The following is a 21,988-nucleotide window of genomic DNA, read 5'->3' as shown; positions in this document are numbered from 1 at the left end:
ATTTGGTTACAGTGTTCTTGAACTTGAACCCTTCAAGTTCATTGTTCAAATGAATCTGTTCACCAACAAGTGAAATGGAAAGGGTACGAAGTAGTTCAGACATGCACATGTAAGAAGAAACTAAATTGCCTTAAATATTCACTGAGTCTAAAGATCTTATCTCTCTGGAAAGTTCTCATATGGTAACTCTACCCAAGTTCTGTCTCAGTTAAAATTTAAAGAGATGTTCTCTTTATGTAGAGCATACTAAAGACAGCCTTGGCACTTCTGAGAAATTGAACTCACCAATACTTCTCAGTAATTTATATATAAGCAATCAATCAGTGACCAGGCAATAAGAAAATATAGGTTATGATTTAAGTTTTTGAGATTATTTTTGCATTTAAGATTACCTTAGTGAATATTGTAATAACTATGTATGGTGTCAGATGGGTACTAGATTTATCAGGGTGATCACTTTGTAGGTTATATAAATGTCTAATCTCTATGCCATACACGCGAAAATAATATATCGTATGTCAACTGTATTTGAAAAATAAAAAATTATTTTAACAATGATTATCTCAGTGAATAATGTCAATGCCTGCTTTAAGGCTGTTTGCAGGGGGGAAAAATGAGAGAATGATTTCTTAACTCGGACTTTTGCACTTTAGCAGCTTATTCTATTTCTATTTTGAGGCTACATCCCTAACAAGTGAAACATTTGTCTACTATATTTCCGTGAGGTTAAAAAGAGATAGAGATTACCATAAACAATAGGTTGCGTCTCTGTGGCTTGTTCTTCTTCTTTTCTCAGTGATTCTGAAGCATCTAATTTATCCACCTGGAGAAAAACAGGTAATGTTAATTAGCACCTCAAAAGTATCATAAACCTAGGTGTATGGCAGAAAGTGGAAAAGCCTTAGTATGTTAAATTTTGTCAAAGTAAAACAGACTAGAAAGAACATTCTCAGGCCCCCTCAAATTCAATGGCAATGTTCATACTTCAGTCAACTTGATTTTTAGCACTGTCATTATAAACCCTCAAGAAGGAGGGATTTATAAATGCCATAAAAGCGCACGCCAGGCTAAAACTGGGCATGCTAGGATGCAGCCAGCCTGAGGGAGGGAGATAATGAGAAGGAACCACTTTTTCAAATGAAGGTTAAATCCTATCAAAGACAATAATAATGAACTCATGACCTGGCAAGTCTTCCTCCCCAAAGGAAATGGTATTCAAAAAAATCAAATAAGTCTAATGACTGGACAAGAACTTGGGCAGATAAGCTACCTCTTGCCCAGTGTGCCCAGCTTCTGCTGATATTGGGTTACAAGTATGGCCTGAAGTTTAAGACTCAAGTGGCTCCATAACTGATCTTTTTATATAAAGACAGGCTGCATGTTTTTATGCTCTATTTTCTAAGAAGTATTTAGGAATACCTAATTTGCCTCAACTTCTCTGAGGAAGAATTTTTTTGCTTTTAATTAAGCCAAAGAATAAAGGCTATTATATGCTAGCTACTCTCAATAAAAGTGGATAGTATCAGACAGAAATAATACTGAAGAAGAGTCCAAATGTATTAGTGAAAGAAAAGACCTGGAGTACACAGGCCCTTCCACTAACTAGTTGTGACACCACGGCAAACCACTATACTGACCCTCAAAAAAATGTCCTTGTCTATATAATGACATGGTTGAATGAGATAAATCTCCAAAGTTCCTTCTAGGACTAGCATAATTTGATTATGTAATTCTGTGAAGAATTAGGGAAAAATGACATAAGGACAAGGGGATTAGGACATCTTCACCATGTAACTTTCATTTGCCTTTTACACTATATTTAAAAGTTGGTATCTCAACCAAAGCATTATACTTGGACTACATTATACCTGAAGTAAAACTAAACTTCAAATCTCGATGTTATTACTACTAGCGGTTTTCAAAGTCATGTGCTCAGTGAGATAGCAGGCAGAGTTAAGGAAGGAACTTTTTATAAATAGTTATTCCATGTTCTCAAAAAAGGCAAATAGTGAAAAATCACTCACAAGAAAAAAAAAAAAGACATGCAAACTTCAAAGAAAAAGCCCCTAATGATCGGGTCCTAAAAAGGTTAAAACAGGCCCTAATTTCTATTCAAAACTATTTAAAATAGTATGCTGGGGGTCTCCAGATAGACTATTAAGATTAGGACAGCATTTTATACATATTTTAATGATTTCATATTAAATATAATAAATACAGGTCTAATCCATCCTAATTTGTAAGGGAACAAAATCTGAGAAAAGTAAAATAATGCAGACTCTAGACACCCTCAGATTAAAATGTGGTTTTTCTACCTTAGGAAGATGGGTTACTTTGCTTTTATATACTATTTTCCTATTTTATAGCCTAAGTATTCATCTGCTATAAATTACCCCAATATCAAATCAAAGACTACTATGGAGTATAAGTACCATGAGAAATACCCACTGTTTGGCATTAAACTTGAAATAAAAATTATTATAGCTATATAAAGCACAGTATGTGCCATCAAGAGTTAGGTGGGGTTCTGCTAACCTAAACAGTATCCAAGAGTGAGCTAGATAGAGGTTGTACAAAAAAATACATGGATGACTGTACATTAATAACGTCTAAGAAGAAAAATAAAACAACAAAAAACCACCACCAAACAATACATTTCCAGACTTTCAAGGAAAAGAATCTTAAGTGAATACATGTTTAGACGTTAATGTCTGAGTCAGATGTTGAAGACAGAAGTCCTATTACAGAAGTACATGTAAGACTTAGAAGAGCTGGCAATATCACAATGCCCAGCATAGACAAAGGCAGGCTGGACAAGGCGGGGCAGGGAAGGGGGAGGAGTAAGAATTCGAAGTAACATCAAGCTAAGCAAAAAATTTTGATCTTTCTATATAATGGGACAGCCTCTGGCACAGCATCATCCAATTTTTGTTTCTACTGACCCAATTTAGATTGCTCAAAAAAGAAAAGCAGCAAAGGCTTTTATGAACATAAGCTTTTGTTAAGAGCTGTAACAAAAGTTTCTGATCCTTGGATTTAAAAAGAAAAATTACAGGTAAGTACGTCACTGAGTTCAGTTCCATCTGTACTACTGAAAATTCGCTATAATGTAAAAGGCTTTTCCACAAAGACTGCAATATGCTGCAGAGGAAAAGTTAACATGCAGTCAATTATTTTGGTGTATGTGTGCATGAAAAAAAGGCAAAAGTACTGAAGCAAGAAGTGAGATCTGAAGATGACTTGCTATACAGGCTCTCAAGAAACACACACAGCTCACAGCAATGCTTTAAGGGTTTCAAAAGTAGTATGATGTAATTGCAATGACTGTTGTACATGCTTGATTTGAAACAATGCATAACACTGCAGTTCAATTACCTGTTTTTCACACACACGCTTTCTAACTGCCTTGCTTACTAGCTGCTGAAGGGCCTCACACACAATGCATTTTACTCAGGTTTGCCCTAAGTTCCAATGGTGACTCCAGTTTGGTTTGACATAATTCCAAGGCATTGTCCCCCACCCAAATTCTTTTAAATTTGTTCAAACTCTCCTTTACCTCTCCACCCTTTTCTTATTAAAATTTGACACCAGACGTAAGTCTGAAACTTGGTTTCATTTATATTGGGATGGAGACAAGCCAATGAAGGTAGCAGCAACCAAAAAGTGCCTAAATTTGAACTTGGACAAGCCAACAGATGAATAAGAGAGCAAATTTTAGGCAGCTTAGGAGGTATGCCTTTTTATAGAAAGTAGAAGTCAATATTGCTTCATTACATACAGAAATAATCCATGTTGCTTAGCAACAATTATAGCAAGCTACTCTCACGATTTAAAGTTTTGATTCCTCTTGAAAATGGACTAGCACCATAAGAACTGGACACCTGGAGAAACATGAGGAAAGTCTCTTCAGAAGCAGCTAGTATCTCTTGTATCTATTTTCAGCAAAAAATTAGTAAGAATCAAGAGATCAGAAACTGGATCACAGTCCTTCAATACCCAAAAAACCCCAGAAGCCTTTTAGGGCATGTAAGTACATATATAAATTCAACAACTGTCAGGCAAGCTCACAAAATAAAACCAGAGGCTGCTTAAATTTATTTAGAGTATTAAGAAAATCCTATTACAGTCCAGATACCCTGACAGGGAAAAGAAACTTTAGAATATGGAAACTCACCATGCTCAGTTTTTAATAATACATTTAAGAGAGACTGTGAACCAACTACTGATTAGCCTCCTGCCCTTCCTAAAGCCTATTAGCCGATTAGTAGCAAACATCTACTAATGTCCTACAGCTCTATTATAGTTATGTTTCAAGGGACTTGCAGAGGCTTTAGTGAAAATTTATTGGGGGGAAAAAGCAGCAGCAGCAGTGTAGAAAAGGAAGGAAAAAAAATCATGCAAATTCCTTAGTCTTAGTTCTCCAGACTTAAAGATGGAAAAGAATCAACTTTCACCTTTTCCTTTATTGCATCAACCTGCAAAGGAATTCAGAAGGTGCAGCTTAGAAAAAAATCAAATTCCATATTGAGCATAAAAAGGTAGAATCAGCAACAAAAGTTTAGGGGAGAAACATCTAACCACTAAAAAAGGTATGAGAAAAGTGAAAATAAAGGGCATACTGGAAGCAAAATTTAGAATATATATTTTCTTAACTTCAGAGCTTACTGCAGAAGAATTTATGCTAGAGTCAGTGTGAAAGAAAGCAGCTTAAACGCTAGTAAAATTTACAGCATTTTGGTTAACAGCAGCTTAGAGCCAGGTCTCACAAGTTGGCATAACACATAAGAAGCTATTCTCATCTATGGCAAAGATTAACGCAACTGTTTTTTCTCTTACACTGAACTTTAAGTAGTTTATACAAAGAAAGTGTTTATTCTTAAAAAATTATAATTGAACACAATAGTATCTAATTGGATGGTAGCCGAAGAAAATATTCAGTATACTGGGGGTTGTTAGTAGTGTGTTATTTTTACCCCTTCAAACAGGCATGCTCAAGAGATCAGATATGAAACTGATTTTAATAAGCATGTTTTGCTTTGATGAAATGAATCCTTTAGGACTATTTTTAAATGCTCTACAGCAAAAAAGCTAGTAACTGTTGAAGATAGGGTAAGTAAAAAATATTCTAACATGAAAAAGGGACATTAAGATGAATAAGTGAATTTCATATGACTATACTCCAAACTTGTTTAATACACTTTTAGGAAATGTGTTCATTGTTAACCTCCTTTAATATTATTAAATTAGGGGTTAAACTATCAAAATATGATTAACAGGATGTTAAGAATACAGATGTAGCTTCCCCAGGGTAAAAGGGCATACACATTAAAGTCAAGAACCAATCAAATAAAGGACTCTACACTACTAAGTTATGGACAACTTAGTTATAAGAACTAATTTGAGGAAGATGTTATTTTGAAAAAAAATTTATCAAATGTTAAAAAAAATACTATACAATTTAGAAGTAATACTATTCATCCTCAGAAATACATTGAGGAGAAACATTCTGACAAGTTACGTTTGAGTTCCCTTTCCTATGCAACGTCATTTGTCAGATATTAAAAATTTCTGAACAGGAATATTTTATGATCAATTGACTTATTTCTACTAGAGAAAAAAACAATTGGAAAAAAAAAAACCAAAAACGACAAGTCTGCACGTGGAGTTTTACACAGCTTAAAGATAATTAGTTCAGAATGTACCCAAAGGTACCATTACCTTTGTCAAGTATTCCTTCATGACCTGGATGAAATAGGGCATGGCAAAATCCATGATATTGTGCCTCCAGGCAGTTTCTAGGACAACATCTGGCCTTAAAAGATCATAACAGGTAAAGAGACAAGCTCCAAAGCACTCTCTTTTTTCTTCCTGCAAAAACCACTGTAGGAGTTCTTCAGCCAACTCTGTATCTTTAGATTCGGAGGCATACTGCATTGCATCCTATTCAATGGAAAGAAAGGGTGAAGGTCAAACATTAAACTCAAATATACTGAACTGGTAAACCAAATAATTCCACAGGGGAAAAAAACCCTCCCAGCTTTATCATTTAAGATTGAAAGAAAAAGAAAAGACAGAGTAAAGCATTCTCTTGTTTTTTAAAAAAAGAAAAGTTTGACTTGATTACCATCTCAAATGGGGATTTAAGGGTAATTCTCATATTCACAAAGCTAATACTTCTATAAACCATAATATACCATTTTTAATCTACCATGATATATCACTTGTAATATGCCATTTTAGGGTTAACACAGATCATCTAGTAATTGGTTTTAATAGCCCTGCCCCCGCCAACTTTATCTACCTTGTACAGGCTATCTTTCTTGCACAGCTCTACACTCTGTTTCCAGCGATTGTTGCCTTTGAAGAGGTAAGCAGCAATTCTTCTGAACTCAATGAGTTCATGTTTTTCCAAACGCTGAGCAAGCGAGATATTGTCAAAGTTGTCATAAGCATCTATTGATGTCCGCAGAGCCTTAAAAAAAAATAAAGCCATTCAAATGCAAAATCAGTGTTTCACTTTAAAGTTTATTTCCATCATTCTTGCTCAACGAGACTTACTGTACATAACTGATTGTATATAATTTGAACAATATACTATATATTTGTATAATGTGACTTGATCAATGAACCATTATTGTAATATGACAGCTTAGATACAAGCATTAAACCACAAAGTTGAAATGTGAACAAGTATCAATGTTCTTCAATCTAATTATATAACAAAGTCCTCAAAGGCACTGTAAAGTTTCTAAAGGTGCAATTTTCTTGAAGGTTTTCAGTATCAAGGAGTAACTAAATGGTTATAAAACTGGGAAGATCTGTAATTTGGAGAGAAAGATTTTATGTTCTAGGGAAACTCCTGATACAACTCAACATGATATTCACTCATACAGATGGGTGTGGGATCTGAGCCGAAAAGAAAATCATGCTGACAGCAGGAAAAAAGGCAACTAGCTGAATTTTAACTAATTTTATTTTTGTGAAATCCTTCACAAGAGAAAGTTTATCAAAAGATAGATACTAATCTGGTATTAGGCAAGAAAAGCAGCGAATCAAATATAGAAGACAATCTGGTGACAGCCAGAGGGGAGGCAGGTTGGGAACTGGAATAAAGGGGTGAAGGGTTAAAGAAGTATAAATTATTAGTTGACAGATGGTCACAGGGATGAGGAGCATGGCATAGGAAATGTAGTCAGCATTAATGTAATGGCTAGGTATAGAGCCAGAGGATAGAAAGAGCAATCAGTTTCATAAACTATGTAAATGTCTACCCAATGTACTATATACTTGAAACTAATAATAAAATTAAACAACAACAACAGAAAAGCAGTGAATAAATACACTTAATACCAGCTAAGTTTTATGGACTAGTATTAGTACGAGATCAAAGACTTTCAACCCTACCTACAATATAGGTATTTAGGGATGAAGTAACTGTAATATTTTTAATAAAATAAGATCTAAGCAAAATTCTGCAAACTGGCACTTAATTAGAAATCGGATTTATCAATCCTGAAAACCTCACTAAATTTAGAACCTAGGCACACAAGTACCTACCGTTTATAATCCTAAGGGGTAATGGACTTTTTTTACTGCAAAGCATACCAACTTTACAAGCCAATCATAACCTGAGTTTTGAGAATATATGCAAGAACCAAAAGGTTTTACCTGATAATCTTCCTCTGTAATAAAGAGGTTGTTCAGTGATTCATTTACAGATTTGTTGTTGTGGTTCTGAACTGAACGCAAATATGGTTTCACCAGCGGTAGCTGTTTGACCTTTAAAATAAAAAGTTTGTTTATTTGTAGTACATTGTTAAAGTTCCATGAACAAGAGTTATCCAAGTATGTTTTAGATCCTCGTTTAAAGTTGTGAAGTTTTAAAAATTATTACCTTGCTGAAATAATTGACTGCACGAGTATGATCCAACCGTGGAGACAGCACCATCAGTAAATCATTTAACAACAGAGGCTTGAATTCTAAGTAGAACTGTATTGCTTTGTAATATAGTTCCACGTTGGCAACCTAAAATGGGAAAAAATTCATATACTAGTCAGAGTTACTTCCTAATGAGCTTACTCCTTCTGAAGTCTCCATCTTCTGAAGAAGATACATACCTTGGTAATGATATCTTTGAATTGTCCTTCTTTCCATGCATCAGTTGGATGATTCATCATGGTAGTTATGGCATTATCATATTCTTCATATTTGTCATACAAAAACACCAATTCTGCCCAAAGATGAGCTTGTTCCGCAGCTCTTAGCACCTGCGTAAGAGATTTAATTGCTATAGACATGAGTCTCTAATTCTAGCTAATAGCTTTAAAAAAGATATTTTAAAGTATTAGTTTTAGCTATAGAGTTGCCTCACAATGTTAAAGGCTGGTTACCTTAGGAATATTCACTCTGGACCAGAATAGCTCCAGGTGCTCCCTCATTTTCTGTGGCTTAAATTTAGAATATAGAATGGCTAATTCGGTAAACATTCCCATATGAGCTCGCTCAAGTCCCAATGCTGCTTCCAACATGGTTATCAGTTCTTCAAAATAACCACGATCCTAAATAAGGGAAATATGAAATTAGAGAACATCTCTGGCATAAGATCTCAATTAATATAAAAGACCTCTGTTCATTACCTGATAGTAGTTGATAAGTTCCTCCAATTCATCTGCATGTACTACAATATGAAGCCCACACATCTGAGCAAGACGGAATTCTTTTCCATCTACGCAGGCAAAGCAGACCTACAATAAAAATTGTGATTATGTAAATTCAAATGTAAAAATGGCTGGTTAATTCAAATCAGTTTCAAAAGCATTGCTAAATAGCATCTTAATTCTTCACTTAAACGAGTGTTTAGATTACCTCCTTCCATGTTCGAGTACTGTTAGCTTTCCTAGCTCCATCAACAGCGGCCTGATATTCACCCAGGTGAACAAGGGTAGATGCCAAGCGTCCAAAGTTGGAAACATTATTGTACAACAACTTAGCAGCATCGTACATTTTCTCATCATAACAACGGTCACCAACCTGAAAAAAAGACAATCCAATATCAGTTAGCCTAAATTCAATCCTCTTTCCAAAGTCACAACTCAATTTAATACTGAGAAACAATATTTTTTTCCTATAAGATTTTTTCCCTTGGAAATCTTCAGTTGTGATATGTTGATCCTACTAATCTAATAAAGTTGCTCAACTATTTATTTTTACACTCTTCAAAAAATCTGAACAGAAAACCTACTTGTTGGATATGAGCATTATTTGGCCCATTGATGAACTCTTCTAACTCTGCAAGGCGGTTTGTTTTAGCTAGCGCGAATATCAATTCTGTCTCCACATAGGACTCACGAGCCTTCTTACGGGCCATCTGCAAGTATTTTACCAGTTCTTCCCAGTTTCCTAGGTATGGAAAAAGAAAAAAATTAATCCAAACACTAACATCCTAACATTTATCTTTGCACCCAAGTAAATGAGAATTGCTATTAATTTCCTTTTAAAGTAAACACAATAGACAATAACAAATGTAAACAGTGAAATACATCTAAAACAGCAAAACTTCTATTACGCTTCTGAATTATCACTGACCAAACAAATAGCTGAATTCCCTTTTTCCTTATAGCTGTAAGGTTAGAGATTAATCAGAATTTTTTCAGATGTCAAAATAGAAAATTAATCTTCTCCATGCACCTGTTAAGTTCACAAAATGCAGCCTCTCTTTATCTGGACTAAGATGGAGGACTAAATGTTTTCACAAGTAGCTTAGCAGTATCTAACTCCTACATAATTCTGAATACTCAGATATCCTAATGCTTAGCTTAATCATAGCTTAGGTACATTTTCTGAGGTCACAAACACATAAAAGATGTCGTACCACTAGTATTGGCAGCCTGCACAACTTCCATGTAGGACGAAGGATCATCTGCTTTGATATAAGAATCAATGGCTTCTTTCACCATTCCTTTCTGCAGCTGGGCTTTTGCAAGCTGACTCCAGACTGCAGGTTCATTGCAGCGTTCAGCAAACTCATATGCCCGATCCAAGTTTCCAATATGTTCAATTAAGACCTAGGCACCAATTTTAGAAATAGTGTTACAGTAAAATGAATCTTACCACAGAAATTACACTTAAACAGTTAGGATTTCATTGCTCTTCTATTGCCACAGCAATCAGATATGCCCACCCTCACAGGACAATGCATATACTGACTCAGATATAAGAATCAATGGCTTCTTTCACCATTCCTTTCTGCAGCTGGGCTTTTGCAAGCTGACTCCAGACTGCAGGTTCATTGCAGCGTTCAGCAAACTCATATGCCCGATCCAAGTTTCCAATATGTTCAATTAAGACCTAGGCACCAATTTTAGAAATAGTGTTACAGTAAAATGAATCTTACCACACAGAAATTACACTTAAACAGTTAGGATTTCATTGCTCTTCTATTGCCACAGCAATCAGATATGCCCACCCTCACAGGACAATGCGTATACTGACTCAAGAGAAGTCATTCTATTTAGTAAATTAACTTGGGTAATCTCAAGATTTATTTACCTGCACCGCTGAAGTATTGACATCAAATTTCCGGAAAATGGCAAATGCTTCTTCAAACAACTCATTGCTGATGGCGATATTGGCAATATCCGGGGCATCATAATTATCCAGGCGGTTAATATATTCCATAACACGTGTACGGTCAGCCTTGATTGCAGTAAGGATGAGGAGGTTCTGCAGATTCCTTTAAGAAAGATAGATTTGAATGAAATATTTTAAAAGCTCCTAAGTCATAATGAATAAACACTGCAGCTATAAAGAGGTTTTTGTCTCAGGAGGTAGAGTGAGAAGAGGAGAGTATTAAGAGAGAATTCGGATGCCATTCTCCAATCTTTGTTCCTTCCCCAAACTGAAAGGCCATAATTAAAGACTGAATATAAACAGCCAATGGATCCCTTGCATGGCATACCTGTGTTCACTGAATACAGAGTTATCAAGGACAATTTTCTCCAGCAGTTCAATGAGTTCATTGGGAAGGTCTGCAGTCATAAAAGCCTTGACAGTTACTGACACTTCTTCAGGGTCTTGAGTCTCAGACAAGGCTGTCTGTACAACCTACAGAGGATATATAGCAAGTAAGGACTGATTATCAAGGTGATTCTGAAGATATTATCTAATAAGTTACGGCCTCTCAGTAGAAAATTTCAAATAGGTAGAAAAGAATGAAGGAGGAAAATTAACCTTTAAATTTACCACCCAAAGCTTCTGAATATACTAGCACGAGAAAGACAAAATATCACTTAAACAAAGCATTTTGTACAGTCATGTATATCCATTTTCTTGAAAATTATCCTAATTATGTAATTTCTATCTTTTCCCTGATTAAAACATTATCCAACATAACTACTCCTCATTATCAGTTTAAGGGCTGCATAGATATAGCATTATATACTCAGTTATTCCTCTGCTTTTGGCTATTTGCATGATTCCCAGATGCTGCAATATTTTTTCCAGAAAGCTTTGTATCTACTTGAAAATTTTCCTTAGAAATGCTTCCCTTTAGAAGAGGAACGAAAAATTAATAGCATTTATTTTCTTCCACATTTATAAAACTACAAGAAGAATTTAAGAACAATTATAACCACCTTCAATTTTTAGGGTTTTAAAAATGTTTTCAATGTAATATAGTTATAAGCACACATCTCTTTTCACAGTTCTATATTTACCAAGGAGATTTAACATATACCCCCTTGGTCTTGTGTATTTTCTCTGATCAATTCTTATCTTAGGCTAACTTACCATTGTCCTGAATGTTTCCAATCAATTCAGTCACTTCTATGATCAATTCTTATCTTTGGCTAACTTATCATTGTCCTGAATGTTTACAATCAATTCTTACTCATTTTATTGAATTTTTAACTTGATGTTTTCCTTTTAACTATGATTGAGAGAGTTTTATGCAATTAAACAATCTCTTTAGGGATGTATTTTATTTCTGTTAACATTTATGACATATTTTTATAATTATTATTTTTTAAATTTTCTACTTTTTACTGCCTTCTCTCAGTTAAATATGATCCATTTCAGTATATTTGGGTATACAACGAGGAAAAGGTTTTATTTATACGTAAAAAGATAAGCCTTAAACATATTTGCCAATTTTACCTGGTCAATTAGCGGTCTCCTGTAAGGATTGCTTTCCAGCAGCACACTACCCCACAATTCTGGATCCTTTCGGCGTACCAGATAGCGGGAAAGACTTTTGAAGAGGGAATTCTCATTGCAAACCTAAATGAGATATTAAAGATTAATTTCAAGGTGAGAAGTGAAGACTTTTTATAACTAACTTTACTTTTAAAGGTTATTTCCTATCATTTAAACCATGTTTGTTGTTAGACAAGGGGGAAAAATCCACTATTTTTACATATAATCTTGATAGGTCACAACCAAGTTTTTATTAAAATTCAATTGACAGAAAAAAACATAGTTATTAATTTCTAGAGTCTTTCAAAAACCACCCTGATGTTGGATCTATATTTGGACTTCACATTCTACTCTACTGGTCTGCCTAATCATGCACCAGTACTACATGTTTTCATTATGGAGGCTTTGCAATGTGCTTTACTATCGGTTAGGACTAGCCTACCTTCAAAGCTTCCTTTACAGTGTTTTATTAGCTATTCTTGTGTTTATTTTCCCATGTGTACATGTATACATATGCTCATGTGCATATGAATGGATGTATGTACACAGATGCACATATTTTTGACTACTGAAAGATCCAAGAAGGAAATAGACCTAATAACCCAGATGTGAGTTTTTACTGACATTCCCCACTAAAAGGGATCAGAATTCCCTGGAAAAATGGAGGATTCCAGGTCTGGGAGGGTGTAAGGCCATGGTGTAACTTGTTATGCCAAAAAATCAGAAAGTGCTCAAAGAATGATGAGACCACGACACACAGCCCCGGAGGGAGTCTGAAGGGGTTCTTTCAGCCCAAACTGGGACAATTTGAGCATCAAAACAACAGAGTGAATAAAACAGTAATTCATGAGTGCATGAATACGTGAGTGCTGAATAATCAATGTGGAGAAAGGGCTAGATTTGGAAAACTCATTCTGCAACTAACACATTAAGAATGGTTTAAGAAGAATCAACAGATTCTAAATTTGTAGGGGAGGGGAGATACAGAGACAGAATATTTGCATGATTTTAAGTGTCTCCTTGCTGACTACTATCTGCAAGAGGAAATACAATAATTATACAATAAAGAAATTGATAAAAAGTAGCTCCACAAATAAGGGGCAAAAGGATGTCAGGTGCTTCTGCATATAATGGCATGAGAAAGACAAAATATCACGGAAACAATATTCTGGATGGAAATGTATAATCTAAATCTAATCAGAAGGAACTTAGAGACTCTAATTCAAAATGAAGAACATCCTCTTTTTAACAGGAGACTTTGTACTTATATGAAATATACAGAATAGGTAAATCCAGAGAGACGGAAGGGGCTACAACCTGTCAGGGGACAGAAGGAGGGAGGAATGTGGGGCAACTGCTTAATGAGTACCTGGCTTCATTCTGTGATGATGAAAACTTCAAACTAGATGGATGTGGTGGTTACACAATATAGTGAATGTACTGCCACTGAAATTGTTCACTTTCAAATGGTTAATGTTATGCTATATGAATTTCACTGCGATAAAAAAAAAAGTTCCAAACAGAAAAAAGACTATTTTTACAATGATGTCAGTATCAAAACAAAGAAAGGCTGAAGAACTGTTTCATGTTAAAAGAGAATAAAGAGATATGACAACTGTATGCAATATATAATCCTTGAATAGAGGGGAAAATTGCTATGAGACATTATGCAGTCAACTGACAAAATTAGAATAAAATAAATTTTAAGAAGTTTCCTGTTAGTGTCAAACTGAAGTTGGTATCTATAATGTGGTCATGAAAGAGAATATTCTTATTCTCAGGAAATACACAGTGAAGAGGTACAAAGCCAGAATGTATGCAACTTTTCGTATGTTTAAAAAATGTATGCATGGTGTGTATGTGTGAGAGTGTATGATAACACAAGTGATAAAATTAGTGGGGTTAAAATGTTAATAGGTGAATATAGACTTGATCTACTATTCTGGCCACTTTAAATTCACAATAAAAATTTTTTAAAAGCATGTGTCTTCTAAAAATGTTCTATATTAACTAAAATCACTCTGAAATTCTCAAAATTCACTAATCTAACATTATGTAACAGAGTTTTTAAAATGCAGCCTCCTCTCTATACCTTCAGCTAGCGGTACTCACATTAATAAGTTCCAGATCGCACTGGCCACGTTCATAAGCAACACAGGCCAGATGTGGATCTCTCTTCTCACAATACTTTCCAACAACACGACTGTCATAATAAGGATTTTCACGAAGAAATCTCTCTGGGTTGTTATTACTGTCTATGTAGATTTTGGCTAATGCATTGTGGGTAGCAGGCTCCTCACAGCCCTCATGAATTCTGGCTTCTAGCCAAGGTAGAAGCAGTTTCAATCTAGTAAAAAAAATAAACGAGAAAACAAACAAAAAACAAAAACATGCACACATATACTGTATGATAAATAACAAACTCTTGACATGCTGACTACTAAGTACTTTTTGGTCTATAATGTGCTTCCCCATACATTATTTTGAATTCTCAACAATCCTACTGCAAACTGGGAAATTAAGACTCGGAGATGGTTAAATAATATGCCCAAAATTACACAGAAAGTATATAAGATTATTTTTATAACCCTCCCAGACCTATCGCTACATATCTAGATCAGATCTAAGAGATTACAGATTCATAGACTGTTCTTTACACTGAACAAAATATCTAGACTTTAGATAAATTTTGTTTGGGAGTAGGCTGGAGAGAAAATAGGCCAGATTATCTGAGGTTCCTTTCTATTTTAATAGTTAACATACAATGTTACTTACAGCCAAAGGAGGCAGTACTCTAAATGCACACTGGGACTAGGAACAAAATCGGGTAGCTTTAGAAGCTCTGGGTTTAATAATTCTAGCAGTCATATGATCACTCTATCAAGGGTCATGATTTCACTAAGCTATAGTTTGTGTTTCAATGGTCCTGATAACCAACACTTTTTTTTTTTACCATGGTTTAAATATCAAAAGCACCCAGAGAAAGAGCAGTAGGGCATTATTTTGGCCATCAAATTCATATAGTTATTATGAACACGTTCCCATTAGGGTAAAGACAGTTAACTTTTTTTATTAATAAAGGCAAAAATCAAGCTCTTATAAACATGTGCAACCCAAGCAGACGTTTCATGTTAAGTGAACAAAGAAAGGCATATCTAGTGACTTAGATGTGAATCTAATTTATCACAATATAATTTGTCACTTAATGACCAAATTGTCTAACTGTAACTACCTGGCTCTTTGCTTGGAATATACAACAAACAAGATTGTTTTCAGCCACCAGACTTAACAAGACTCAACTGAAACTTCTCTAAATGTTAAATTGTTATGATCCACAATCACTTCAAACTAGGCTCAAACTTTTAAAATCAGTATTGTATCTCCATTGTCCTTAAATGTAGAATTTCTCCATGTTTGAAACATTCAAATACAAATTTTATGACTATAAAATATACCAGCTCAGGTTAAAATTGAACCCCATAAGCATTCTTGATATCTTTTCACAGCTAGAATAGTTTCCCACTGTTATACCAACCCACAACCCTCATTAATTACATCAACATTTTCTAAACACTAGTTCATCAAAATGTCTCAGCTAAAACAAGACTTCATTGTATAAGTATTAGAAGCACTTACATTATTATATTCTCTTCTACTGAAAATTCATAATTCATATTATCATATTAAGGTTCAAATAAAAAAATCAATTTAACACAGGGTTCCACAGGGAACTCTTTTCTCTCATTATGCTTGAGAATAATTTATCAGACAATCAGTTATTAAATATAGGGGTATCATACCTAATAGGAGGCTTTTATATAGTTTACATTGAAAAAATACACAGTCGACCTATTAGCTTAATTACACATATGCAAAAAATAGTGATCACCAGGTTAACAGATTTTCTATATGACAGCTGTAATGGTCCAGAAAACAATTTTTTTTCTAGTATTATAACGAGCTTATCACTTCTAAATTAGGTATTTCCAGAGATTATGGTCCATTTATTCCTCAGTAGTCTTTAGGCAACTGACAGGTTAAGGTTATATTTTCATCCATTGCTATGCTTAGAGAGACTACTAATTTATCCCAGTTATGAAGGTTAAAAATGGTACTACACCTGTTTCTTTTTTCAACCTCAGCAACAAGCTCATCAGTAGAGAATTGACCTCTTACAACAAGAATCAAGTTTTTAATGACATCTTCAGAACAATCAACATCAAGCAATCCTCCAATAACCACTGGAAGTCGACTTGGATTCACCTAAGGTTAAAAAAAATAGAAGAATGTCATTATTGTATTAATAAGCAAAATAAAAAAGAGTTTTAAAAAATAAAATATCTCCATCTTTCAAGCTCAGTCTCAGCATTGCTCCAAAGGATAAGTTAAGTCCAAAGAAGCTAAAGTCACAGAATGATTATGGAAGGCTGTTTAATAAAAAGGTCTCCATTACAGCAAAACTGTCTTTCTATTTCTGGAGATGGAAGGTACAGTTTTTACTATCTATATTTAAGATGGTTTTTAAAACTGTGCTTTGGAGTCTATATGGCGTCTACATGGATACCTCAGGGGCTATCAATTAAGAAGGGTACAGGCCACCCAACTTTTCCAACTATAGCAGTTCTGTTCTGTTTTACGTACTTGGCATGCATGCAAAAGTTTAATCAAAGAAAGGATTCTGGTGGAAAACAATGTTGAAAGCCACTGTAGTATTGGTCACAGAGTTTCAAAAGGATGAAGATTTACAGATGTGAGAAGTAAAATCTACAATAAGGTTTAATTTATAAGTTATCTATATATTACTTACCTTCTGTACATATATCTCTATATACTTTTGAAGATTATTTCTATATAAGTAAAGCACCAAATCATGGACAAAGTCGAATCGATCACACACAATGATGAGTGGTAACTGATCTGTGAGCTTTGCTTCCTGAAAAGAGGACAAAAGGAAACCTTCATTTTCTCCTTCTGTGAGGTATCAAATCTATGTAAAACATGAGAATCTGTTTTACACTGGTGGGAGAGGCTCGCATTAACTTGGCTCTTCTCTTAAGGGAAGAAATGTCCCAATTGCTGAAGAGTGCCCATCCCAGTTTCAGGAAATTTTTACTAATTAATATTTTGATTCACAGCAAAATACCAGGTCCTTCCTGCACAAACCCTTTACGAAAAAAAGTAACAAATTAATATTTGTGAGCCCTTAGTGGCACTCAGGGTATAAAATCAACACATAGAGACTTTCATTAATAGTAATACTTCAATTGAACTGAGTGGATTTAAGACCAACAGTCACATTGTCAAAATGATGGCATAAATGACTTACATTTGTTTCAAACTAAAGACTTATTTTTTATCCCTCCCCAATTCCAATCTCTATGGCCAGCCACTAACATTCTATTACAATAAAGCCTACAAGGAGCAGCATGATGGTGACAGCCATGAATTAAATACACCACATGCTGCTATATTAAGAAAAAGGTTAAGAAAAAGAATGTACTTTAAGACATCTTTAAATTGCCAATTACTTTTACCATTACAAACACCAAACTACAATCCTACTTTATAGACTGACAGAGATGTTACAGACAGAGGTAAGACCTGTACTGGGCATTTACCTGATACATGTCCTGTTACATTCCACAGACATAAGGTACAGCACAAAAAACAACAATTTCCATCAGGAATTCATTTATACACAACGAAACATTCCTCAATAAATGATTCCTCTATGATAATCTACTAAGGAAAACGAACTAAGCAGAATAGGATTTTCCCCAATGACAGCCACTAGGAACATTATTTGCAAGGTTAGAATAAAATGGTACCTAAGCCTAGTGCGTAACAGTCACCCAATTATAAATAATTCAAAGGTTAGTCTATGAGGTGTTCAGAGAATGCCAAACTAAATATGGGAGTCATGAGAAATTCTGAATAAAAAATCAAAACGGCTGTAAATCTGAAGTGAAGTCCAGCTGCAGATTTTTCACGTTAAGGAAAGTCTATAGCAAGTATTATTTAGCAGCATGGAAACTCTGTACTAAACAGCTGCTACAGTCATTACTAGAAAGAATATTTGATCTACCTATGCAAAAGATAAGCCAAGTTTTTTCTTCAAAATAAACATCAGAAAGTTAGTGGATCAACACACTAATCTCTGTTATCCTATTTAATATACAAATAAAATATTACGTACTTTATTTTATCATTCAGAGGGAGAACACACACTTGCAAGCAATCTAATATTACTCTATTCTCAAGAATGGGTATTTAAATTTGTTGGCAAAAACACTATATTGTATTCCAAAAGAAAATTTAAGAGCGAAAACAGACAAAAACTGGGATACTTTCTTGATTGCTTAAATTTGCATGATTTCATACGTGTGAGTAATGCTATTAATATTTTAAATTATTTACTAAAAGGTTACTCTCTAGCTATTATGGTTAAAGGTTTTAAGATCAAAATTGAAATTTATATAAACATATTCAGAGATCTTCATAAAGTTATTAATTTAATTAATATTTACTGAGTACCTATGTATCAGACATTGTTCTTATGTACTGGAAATACAGTGAGGAACAAAGTACGCATTCCCTCGAGACTTACATTGTAACGGGAAGAGAGAAAGTCACAGTGTTAAGTATTATTAAAAAAAAAAGAAGGGCAGGATATGGGGGAGGTAAGGATGGAATAAGGATAGGTTTTATTTTAGATAAGGTAATCTGAGACATTTTCTCATGGCATTTGATCAGAAATCTAAAAGAACGTAAGGATGCAGACAGATCATGAAGGTCTAAGAAGAAAATGAAAAAGGGCCCAAGCAAATGCCCTGGGGCAGGACAGGATTTGGGGAGTTACAGGAATGCAAGCAGGCCAGTGTGACTGAAGAAAAATCAGGAAAGAATAAAATGACAGAAAATCAGATTAAAGGTAGCAATAAGCAGATTATTGAGTCTGAAGAACAGTTTCGTGCTTCCTACATAGAGCTATAGCTTCACAAAGATAGAACATGAGCCAAATTATGCTACTGACACCATTTCATACTACTCACAGGTTACTTTAAAGGAGAAATAATATTCTAGCAATCTCTGTATTCCTAGTGGCTAGCATATAATTAGCACTTGAACATTCAAGATCAGACTGAGAAGTATTTTTCTTATCATGATAGGGTTTACATACAACACCAGTCAATTATCATACAACTAGTACCACCAAAATGAAGTTTATTAATAGTGATGATACACAGCATTACTGCTATCATACTACAGGTCAGTAAGGGAAGTGAGTAAATGGTCTAATATGTTCATTCTCACTACTGGGGTGAAAGGCTGGATACAATAGTAGCTTCTTCATATTGAGCTCCTAACTCAGATTATTTAAAGATTAGACACCAGATTTACTTCTAACTCAGACTGGAATTAAAATTCCTTCAAGGAGTCAGGAATAACTTGAAACCAAAAAGAAACAAAACTTGCCTGATAGAGTTCACATGTAGGCTGACTCTACCTTATTTCCAAGGCCCACCAACACAGCTCATTAACAACAGTTGTCACTCGAATACCTATGGCACACAGGTACTTGATAACACTGCTTGTGGTTGTTGAAATGGAGGCTGAGGCACATTAGTTAATTTGCTTGAGGTAACAGGTAGACATATACTGCATGAACAAACAATAACTAATAACAGAAAGAAATGGAATTTGAACCAGGTCTGACTGGTCCAAAAGCCCATAATTCAGATCCACTGCCCGCCCTACTCCATCAGGTTTGCACTCAATTCACAAGTATGGAGGGAGAATCCTCATCTAATTTTATCTCATGGGCTAAGCAACCTAAGGCTGCACCATCGTAAAATCCAGGGGTCTTATTCTGAAGGAAAATAATGAAATGAATTTAATCCTGCTTTACATATATACCAAAATGCAAATATTAAAACCCAATGCTAAAGAACTTGCAACTAAAGCATAAAAGTTGAGAACTTAATAAAAACAAAAAAATCAGTTTAAGAACCTATTAAGTGTTTTTTAAAAAAGGAAACAGTACTGATACTCAAAGCAGGAACTAAACTGGTGTTAGGGGTACACTAGTCAAGCATAAAGCATCAATTTTTCTCATTTGGAGAGTTTTTTGACACCAGAAAGTCTTGGGTTCAAACACATTATACTAGCCAGGCCTCTCAGAATATTTGTAATGGCCAGGACAATATAAAGCTGTACTTTTGGGGAAAGTTTATCTTTTAATCTAAAATACAGAGCGACTTACGCACTCTGACTACCTCATAACACTGAAACCCCTAAAGGTTTAGCTATTTAATCTAAAGCCCAGGTAGTGTCTTCAAAATAACGATCAGCTATTATTACAACTACAGATTACCTAAAAATGATAACAGTGTGGAATAGGGAAAGCCTGTTTTTCCTACTGAATTATATAATAAACATTTTGGTTTTAGTTTCAATTTAAAATTCTTCCAGAAGACAAAAAAAAAAAAGTTTAAGAACTTTATATTCAGTCTCTAGAATAATTCCCTATATATAATATAAATGTAAAATATATATTTGGGTGATAAAACTGTATGTTCTATAGTTTTCATGATTTTTATATACAACTGCCAACTTTAAAGCTTTCTCCTCACAAAGTAACTAGCAGGTATGAGAATAAAGCTAAAATTAAACATTAAACAAAATTAACTGCCCTTAGGATATTTTAAAGAGCTAAAAATCTTTCAACCATTACCTTTTACTCCAGCACAGGCAATTCTTACTTCTCTATAACTAAATTAATCTCATAAAGCTGAGAGTTTTTTCATTTGATCTTACTTACCTTCAATTAATTAATTATACATGATTAATATTTAGTTTTTAGAGTCAGGCTAATTTAATGACAGAGATAAACCTATGTCCTTTAGAAAACAGAACCCTTTGCATACAACAGAGGATACTTAAAATGACATTGAGGACAAGCTGATCTTAATATTCAAAAGGAGCCTAAATGATATTCTAAAATGACACTGAGGCTAAAAACACTTTTCAAATTTTTTCTCCAAAATTTAAAGTGAAAGAAAGAAAATTTCTTTGAGATACTGCTATTTTTTTTTCCTTCTTTTAAACAGATGGTCATTCTGAAGTATTACTCACTAATTTCCTTCCCTATTTCAGAGCAAACCACAGAATATTAAATTTGGAAGAAATAGTTCAGCACACAATTTGAGAATGCTAAGAATTCACATTTAGGGGAAAAATTTTTTAAGCTAAGCAAACCCTTGCAGAAGTGCTGGCCTTCAGCCTGACCAGAAGACACATCACTCGAAATCACCTACCTTGAGAAAATTCTTGACTCGCTCAGGGTCGTAGCAGTTGCTTTCTCTGCAGATTCTTTCTACTTCTTTGATCTGCCCAGTCTTGCAAGCTGCCTGAATATATTTAAAGTGCACATCCGGGTCCTGACTAAAGTTAACAATGGATCCCAGAAAATAAAAGAGACCTTAAAGGAACAAATAATTGAAAGTAGGTACAGGTGCACTTTTCAGAATGACAGAAATGAACAATATTTAAGCAATTAAAAAACACCGTTATGTCAATTATACCTCAAATGAAAAAAGAGTTATACTGAGTACTCCCAAATAAAAACTAGTTACTCAAAAAGCTCAATAAGAATACCAATTAATCCAGTATCAGTTCAATAAATGGATTTGAACTTTACTCTCTACAAAACAGAAAATTCAATCTAGTACTTTTTAGTAGTTGAGAAATAAGAGGCAGCTATTTAATACCAAAGCTAATTATTTCACCATATTC

General features: G+C 34.4%; 1 protein-coding gene across 1 annotated transcript in view; it reads right to left on the bottom strand.

The window, feature by feature from the left end:
- CLTC (clathrin heavy chain) overlaps positions 1-21,988 on the bottom strand; it is a 63,434-nt gene that overhangs the window by 2,602 nt on the left and 38,844 nt on the right. The window contains exons 14-31 of the mRNA XM_015599211.2: positions 21,511-21,674; positions 17,001-17,126; positions 16,314-16,456; positions 14,306-14,540; positions 12,155-12,277; positions 10,959-11,104; positions 10,550-10,733; positions 9,873-10,065; positions 9,243-9,400; positions 8,867-9,031; positions 8,638-8,745; positions 8,392-8,559; positions 8,119-8,268; positions 7,895-8,026; positions 7,669-7,779; positions 6,302-6,472; positions 5,719-5,940; positions 748-823 (exon numbers count right to left, since the gene is read on the bottom strand). Coding sequence (XP_015454697.1) covers positions 748-823; positions 5,719-5,940; positions 6,302-6,472; positions 7,669-7,779; positions 7,895-8,026; positions 8,119-8,268; positions 8,392-8,559; positions 8,638-8,745; positions 8,867-9,031; positions 9,243-9,400; positions 9,873-10,065; positions 10,550-10,733; positions 10,959-11,104; positions 12,155-12,277; positions 14,306-14,540; positions 16,314-16,456; positions 17,001-17,126; positions 21,511-21,674 — 2,775 coding nt within the window. The remainder of the gene's footprint in view (positions 1-747; positions 824-5,718; positions 5,941-6,301; positions 6,473-7,668; positions 7,780-7,894; positions 8,027-8,118; positions 8,269-8,391; positions 8,560-8,637; positions 8,746-8,866; positions 9,032-9,242; positions 9,401-9,872; positions 10,066-10,549; positions 10,734-10,958; positions 11,105-12,154; positions 12,278-14,305; positions 14,541-16,313; positions 16,457-17,000; positions 17,127-21,510; positions 21,675-21,988) is intronic.

This window comes from Pteropus alecto, unplaced genomic scaffold, assembly GCF_000325575.1.
Source record: "Pteropus alecto unplaced genomic scaffold, ASM32557v1 scaffold98, whole genome shotgun sequence".
In the NCBI taxonomy this organism is placed as follows: domain Eukaryota; kingdom Metazoa; phylum Chordata; class Mammalia; order Chiroptera; family Pteropodidae; genus Pteropus; species Pteropus alecto.
Note: the sequence above shows the minus strand (reverse complement) of the source record. Positions and strands in the feature narration are given on the sequence as shown.